Here is a 7,811-nt window from a genome sequence, read left to right as displayed (position 1 = left end):
ATATCTGTGATGCCGTCGTATAATGCACTTAAAACCAAAAAAGCAAAATGAAAATGCATCTGAAAAAAACACTTATATAATGAAATCTAGGTTGATCTAGAGTTGTCACAACTAGAACTGTCAGGGAAAGGTAGAACTCTAGTGCCCCCTGGTGGCCAAAGAAACCGACACAAAAATTAGGGGGGAAAAAACATGACCCACACAACTAATTGATGGTGACCTTCTTGGATCTCCTAGTCCCCAGGATGACCTAGATTAGCCCTGTTAACTTTGGAAGTCAGAAATAAGATTTACTAGAAGGCACAAAGACACAAAGGGAGGAACATTACAATGAAGCAAACCACCATCTCTGGTTCCGTTTGACCCTACACAAGTTATCCGTTTCAGCACATCCTGGGAAATAAAATGGAAAAAAAAAAAAACACTCCAACCAGAAACAGCATAGATTTAAACAGACCCCTTTGTCTCTCTCAAGGCGGTTATTTTATAAGCACAGCCTTTCTTGGCTAGCACATTATTACTGTTGCTAGACAACATTCCCTCATAAAGTTTATTTGTTGGCGATATTCAGCCACCTAGTGGTCGAACCCTCTCATGACATCAAGTACTGACACCCCCCTCCCCCACGTCCCAACAACTTTGAAAGCTTTTGGTTGTACGACACTAGATTATTACTAAATAAATGGCTGAAAAGTAGTTAAAGTGATGCAAAACTAACTACAAAGAACACAGACTCAGTAGAGGGGAAGATAAAGGATCATCACACTGGAAACACTCCAGCCCTAAATCAAACAGTACAATATGTTTCAATCACATACCATTATTTATTGTTTTATTTTAAATCTTTTAGATTTTGAAGATGCAACCCAATGTGCCCTTTAAATAATAATTATCCATAGTGATTCAGTACAACTGTCCTCTGGATAGATAAATTGATGATACAGTGTGTTTTTTTTTTTTTTTGTCTTTCCAAGACAATCTCCTGCTCTCTTCTCTGGATTCCTCTTTCCCTGCTGCTACATTGTTCCTCACACTTCACTTGTCCATGAGGGAACGCTGTAAAGCCTCCTGAATCATGGTGGCCTCATCTGTGGCGTAATCCTGCAGAACACCACAAAAGAAGAAAAGAAAAAAAAAAGAAAGAAAAAACATCACACAAGAAATTAGTTGAAAACCAAAGTCTATTACTGATGGTGTTGTACTCACAACGAAAGTATCATAGGAGAAAGTGTGTCTGATCTTCAGGTGCTGGAAAAAGTCAGTACTCCTGTAGTTGGGGTCTCCCCAAGGCATTGAGGCGCAGATGGGACACACCTTACAAAATGAGAGCAACAATAAACAATTTATTGATCATGATTAAAGAGAAAAAAAACAAACAAAAAAAACCCCAAAAAGGATCACACAACTTTGTGGAGTTCTCACCACTTGGCGCGTATCCCGTGCATGTTGGGTAGTGCAATGTTCAACTAGGCTGTCCTGATCCAGGTTCTGGCAGTTGCAGAAGGGACAGGAGAAAGTGAAGCGGTTTGGGACCGGGCTGAAGGACGGGGACAGAAATAATTCTGTGATCAGTCTTTTTACCCATGATTACAACAAACTGGAGTGCAAGGCTGAATTTGTTATGAATTCAGTTTACCAATTAAACTAAGGAACTTCTGGAAGACAACAAATGACGTAACACAGAAGAGATGGTGCATCATTTTTCACGTAAAAACAAAAGCCATAGTTTTCTTGACTTAAATTCCCAGAGTTCCCCCAAACATTTAGCTCTTTTTAAAATACATGGCAGTCACTAGCTACATGAGAAAACTTTTATGTATGGCATAGACCAGACAAAAAGGAAGGAATGGAAGACACAAGAAAGAAACAAAAAATAGGAGTGAGAAAGGAAGAACAAGGGAAAATGTATAGACAGATAAAAGGAATGATATAAGGAAGAAAAGAGAGGAAGAAGAAACAGAAGGACGAACACCAAGAATATAAAGAGGCAATAGAAGTGAAGGAACAAAGACACAGAATGAGAAAAGGAGGATGCAAGGAAGACAGGAAAGAGAAAGACAGAAAGAAAGAAGAACAAATGCTAGAAAGGATGGGCACAATTAATGGGCTAAAGATAAAGGCAAGAAAAGAATGACAAGGATAGAGGGCAGCATTAAAAAGGGTGAAGAACACATTGATGGACAGAAGAAAAGGAAGGAAGGACTCAACAAAGAAAGTCAAGTGGGGAAAGAAAGACAGGAGGAAATGCAAGGAAAGCCAAAATAAACAAAGAAAAAGAGGAAAGTAGGGAGAGGAAGAAACATGAGTCACAGGGAACGTCATGCAAGGAGGAGGAAGAAAAGGAGACAAAAGGAAAGGGGCAATTAAACGAAGTCAGAGACTATAGGATGGGGAATAGACCCTAGAAATACAAATATTTTTTCTTAGACTATTTTCTTTTCCACACTTATCCAGACCTGGAAAATACTTCAAATGAAATCCCACACTTTTCCACACTGAGAAGAAGCACTATACCCATTTAATTATACATTATACTTCTATTCTTCCAATATACTCCAATATACAATATACATTTTCTTTATATGCTATTCATTTTTTCCTGGTAAACTGTATACTTGTGAATTGTGCTATAGACATGAGTCTGCTTTGTTTTATAGTATTTTTTCTTTGTTACCAAATTACCTAAATAAATACTTCGTCAACTCTACACCTCAGTAATTCTGACATAAATAATGGATTATTTAAAAGAAGCATTTTAAATAAGCAGGATACAGTAAGATTACCGGTGCTCGTTAAGCTTTAAACGTTAGTCACTTGCCTGAGCCAATGCTCTTTCAAAGATGGCCACTTAACAACACCGGCAGATTATTATACAACCTCAGAAAATAAAGCAGATTTACTTTCGCTTTTGTTATAATGCACATTTTACATTTTGCTTCAACCAAGAAGGGATTTAAATGTACTAACACTGTGTATTTTCCTATTTACTTTTTACTCTGCAAAACATTCTGAAACTTCCATGCCTTAAGCTTATTGGTTTCTTCACTCCCCAAATATTTAACTCTAAGCAACAATACCAGTTTGTCAAGAACTTTGTTTCAAATTCTCTTTTCGGGGCAGGATTCTCTAGTACCAGCACTTTCTACCTCTATTTTTAAATCTCTTTGCATACAGACTACACCCAAAAAGATCAAATTCATACCTGTAAAATACAGACTTTCAATGCGCTTGTTCCATGGATCAATTAAATAGCACAACTGTGCAGTGAAAACAAAACAAAAAAATAATACCGGTAATAATAATGTTTCCAATAAATAGAAAAACGCAGCTTTTATTTATGGTGTCAATGAATTGACTGTAGAAAAGGAAGAGCAACAACTTCAACTATCATCAGTTTTTCTTGAAGTTCACAATCGGTGCAATCAACAAACTGGTATTTCTGCAACATTTACATACAATTTTCCCCACTGTATCCTGACCCAAATCAACATAAAATACAAACTCTTGCTCATAAAATCCTAGGTGAATATTTTTCACCATTTCTTTAGAAAAAAGGAAAAAAAAAAATCATAAAACAAACCAAAGAGAAAAAGAATCAAAATACTACTTTGGAATAATGTTGATGCCTCACCAACCAAGATAACAAAAGTTATTTTGCAATTGCAGGGAAATATTTTCTATAGGCGAATACTGCCTATAGAACAGGCAATAAGCTGAATATTGCCTGTTCTATCAGTATTGAACTCTCCATCACTAAAAGTTAAAACAGTACCAGTGAGGGAATTACTTGGCAAACAATTTAACTGTTGGTGTCATTTATCCTACAGACATCCATGTCAATGTTTCTTCTAAGATTAAAAACAAAAAAATAATTCCAGTTTTTTTATTTTTTATTTTTTTTATTATTATTTCTTTGTTTTTAATACACCCTCAGATAACTTAACAGCTTACTGGTACCATAGACCTCTTATTACATAATCTCTGTTGCAGTTGAGTGTGTATGCAGTATCGTCCTTCCGCACAGTTCTGATAAGGCTCGGTTATAACTCCTCCTGCTGACTGTCCTTAACACGCAGGGCAAGGAGACAGTAAATGTCTGAAAGGATATCTGACTGAATTGGAATATCATTGAACAGTTATTCCAGTAGTTCAGCTAAAAAGCTGAAACTGATCAATTCTTTACATACAGTATAGCATGTATACATACTATACAGTAGTATAGAAATGTTTACTTGAAAGTAAACATTTCAAGTGTTTACTTGTTTAATGTTGATTACAGTTCGCAGCTAATAAGACATACAATTCAGTTTCTCAGAACATTAGAACATCTCATAACACAAGATTATGCGGTTAGGGGCTCCTTTTGGACGAATTAATGTCTCAGTGCAGTGCTGCATGAAGGTAATCAGCCTGTGGCTGTGTTGAGATGTTCAGGAAGCCCCGGCTGCTCCAATAGCTGCCTTCAGCTAGTCTGCAATGTTGGACCTGCTGTCTCTAATATTTGTCAATATATTCTCTATATAGTTTGTGTCAGTAGAATCAACTGACCAACTAACCTCAGTGATACTGTGATCAACAGAACACGTAGAAGGATGAATTAAGTGCTCTAAAATTTCCACCTGCAGTGGCTTTGGACCAACACCCACAGATAACACAGCAACCCAACTTATTACTCACTGTGGAAACTTCACACTGGACCTCTACAAATTTGGAATCTGTGTCTCTCTACCAATTCCCCAGATGCCAGGACCGAATGAAATGCTAAATTTACTTTCATCCAAGAAGAGGACACTTGTGACCTTGTTTCTGGTTAAGCGCTACCCCATGTCCCAGATGCATCTGGGTGGTGGACTCCAGCCACGGTCCAAGGTTTGTGAATTTACAGCCCCCATCCTTCACAATCCTCTCAAGGCTATGGTTATCCACATTGTGTGTGCAACTTTTTGTGGCATTCTAATCAATGGAGTTGTAACAGGCAATGTAAGTGGATTACAACAAGACTCCTAAATTAAGGTCACAGTTTATGTCAGTGCAGTCCTACATTTATTCAACCAAACATAAGGCTATCATTAGATACAAAATATTTTCTTATTCTTCTATTTAGTGTGAAGCAGTATGATTTTTCCCTCCAGCTTCAAACAACAAAGATTGTGCAGCATTTCCCTCACCTGATAATGGCAGGCTGACTTTGGGCAGTGCTCCTCACCCCCTCCTCAATATACTCCTGGTATTTTGAACAGGCAGCTGTGTGGCTCCTCATCTGAGAGAGGCCAACCTTGTAAGGAAACAAATAACATACCACTTTGTTATGTTTATAAGAAGCCAGTCTTTGTTGTAATTAACACAATTATTACAATTTCAAACTGAACATAGAAATTGTAGTCACCAGGTGTCCTCAAATGTCAAATACATTTCACATGAAGCTGGCGATAGTCTTGGCTTACTAGAGTTTTACTTAATCTTACCTGAACTCCACATCCCTTGCAAGCTGCCACAGACGAGTGGATGAGGGCCTCTAAATCAGCAGCTTTAGTCCAGTTGGTCAGAGCTGTCCTACATACAGCACACACAGGCTTCTGTGGACGCAAACATTCTTGCAAACAGCTCTGGCAGAACCTGCCAGGAAACAGAGGAAAGAATGCGATAATGGTGTGGTCAGAAGGAAATAAACTGACTATTATACGTGTTAGGGTTTTGTTATTCAAATCTAGCTTTTGTTTATTCTTTTATTAAAAATTCACACACTTTGTTGGAGTCATTTCTTTTTTTTTTTATGCTACTGACATGAGGTTCCCGTAAAATCAAAGGAAAGTACCAAACTCAAGAAAGCGCAGGGAGTTGTAGTCTTTTATAGCACTTCTATCAGTCACTGTAATGGAAAATAAGACTACATGTCCCGACTGAGGCCTCCTTCTTGATGTAAACAAAACTGAAACTGATTTAGCAGGTTTTAATGGGGTTTTCCATATAATTTTAGAAACAAAGTAGAACAGCATAGTCTCGACAAAAAGCAGACAAAGGAACGCTTAACGTTTTGAGACTTTATCCAACAATGTCTTTCACGCTACCCCTTTTCTCTCATTGTTTTTAACTGCTATCATTGCATCGTTGGTGGTAGCAGACGTGGGATAGGGGGAGGGAGATGGAAAATTAGCACGAAATACTCACGTATGACCGCATTGTGTTGTTAGAGGAGTCTCGAAAATTTCAAGGCAAACTGGACAAACGAAATCCGACACGTCGCTGCTCCCGTCAGGGACACTCTTCTTGGGCTGTGCTGAGCTGAAACCTCCGAGCATCGCCATTTCTTTTCTTCACTGTGTCAGTCCCCAGCAACACCAACTGTAACAAAACGTCACTGGGTTTGGGTTCTTTTTTAAGCGCGAGGGGCGGAGCTTCGGGAATTACAATCACGACATTACAGCAAATATTGTACTCATGTAGACATATTAATCACAACTAATACAGTTTAAACTGCCAGTTTATTTACAGTCTGTAACCCTGATCTCACTTATCTGTGGGTGAGATGAGTCTTGTTGATATACATTTTATATATAAAAAAATTACATATATGCATAAAATGTATAACATATATTAACAAGAAAAATAATCCAAATTATAGGATTAAATTATATAGAATTAAAAGTGTTACCTACCCCATGCATGAAGTTCTTGGTGAACTGGAGAGCTCCTGCGCTGACTAACTTTTGCATAGGTGAACAAAAGAGTGTTTTGTTCCTTCAGCTGTTAGCACATAGCCACAACTGCCCCTAGCAAACTCAGTGAGTATTTACAACCTGTTGGAGCTATTTATTGTTTATATTCTTTATCCATTTGAATTTTGTTAGTTTGTTCTTAAATGTATATTTTTTGTATTATTTACAGAATTTATTTGTAAGTTAATAATTGTTGATTTAATTTATCTTTTGTTTTATTATTTTTCTTATTGATATTTTTTAAGTAAACAGGAAGTGATGCGGGTGGGCCCGCTTTCTATAAATGTAGGGGCCTGGTAAAGGACCAGCAGGCATTTGGGTTAGGGGCCTATGGTTTTTACCAGTGCAAGGAAGCAGAGAAAACAAAAGGAAGTTTGAACTCTGTAATTGTTCCATTTTTTTTGTTTTGCAAAGATGTCAAAATAAATCATGAACAACAAGTTACAAGTTGGATCCTGAACCTTCTTTGCCTGCGTTAAAATACTTGACCCCAGTGTCTCAGTGGCTTATTGGAACTTTGTTGGATGTTTGGTTTGACAAACAATCGCCACTACACAACCCTTAGACATATGTAGCTTTTCCCATTTCAAATAACATTCCTGCTGGTATTTTGCACACAATTGTTTGCACAGTTTTTTTCACTTTAAATAGTCCAGTGTTGCTTTTTTCATGAATTACACATTCATATTTTGTACATTTTTAAATGATCCTACTCAGTTGTATATTTCTTTGAATCGGAGTATGCTATTTTAATAACTATAATGGATTCTCTTATGATATAAATTTGTCCTTACAGTTTGACATGTCAACATGAATCTCAGCAAAAGAAATATATCCAGAAGACATACAAGGGTGTACACACAAAAAAATGTCTTATTTGTATTTGGTAAGTCTTTTTTTTTGACATTGGTTAAAGTCGATGGCTGTCAGGGCTGTTTCTGAAATGCACTAATTTATTGTAGTTCTCAAGCCTGATAAATTCCAAAAACTCAATAATTTATCTTGAAAAATTAATTGAACACTACTGGGGTCCTCTACCAGAGGCCTGGGAGCTTGAGGGTTCTGCGCGCATATATATATATATATATATATATA

General features: G+C 37.2%; 1 protein-coding gene across 1 annotated transcript; it reads right to left on the bottom strand.

Annotated features, from left to right (window-relative positions):
- Positions 1 to 804: 804 nt before the first annotated feature.
- Positions 805 to 6,368, bottom strand: rnf114 (ring finger protein 114). The gene is made up of 6 exons (XM_015035117.1): positions 6,169 to 6,368; positions 5,466 to 5,616; positions 5,169 to 5,275; positions 1,423 to 1,537; positions 1,207 to 1,314; positions 805 to 1,101 (listed from the first exon to the last, which is right to left on the bottom strand). Exons 1-6 carry the CDS (start codon positions 6,303 to 6,305, stop codon positions 1,036 to 1,038), a joined length of 684 nt encoding a protein of 227 aa, XP_014890603.1. The 5' UTR covers positions 6,306 to 6,368; the 3' UTR covers positions 805 to 1,035.
- Positions 6,369 to 7,811: the final 1,443 nt, after the last annotated feature.

This window comes from Poecilia latipinna, unplaced genomic scaffold (assembly GCF_001443285.1).
Source record: "Poecilia latipinna isolate Pla-1442-1.1 unplaced genomic scaffold, P_latipinna-1.0 Scaffold324, whole genome shotgun sequence".
NCBI classification, from domain to species: Eukaryota; Metazoa; Chordata; class Actinopteri; order Cyprinodontiformes; family Poeciliidae; genus Poecilia; species Poecilia latipinna.
Note: the sequence above shows the minus strand (reverse complement) of the source record. Positions and strands in the feature narration are given on the sequence as shown.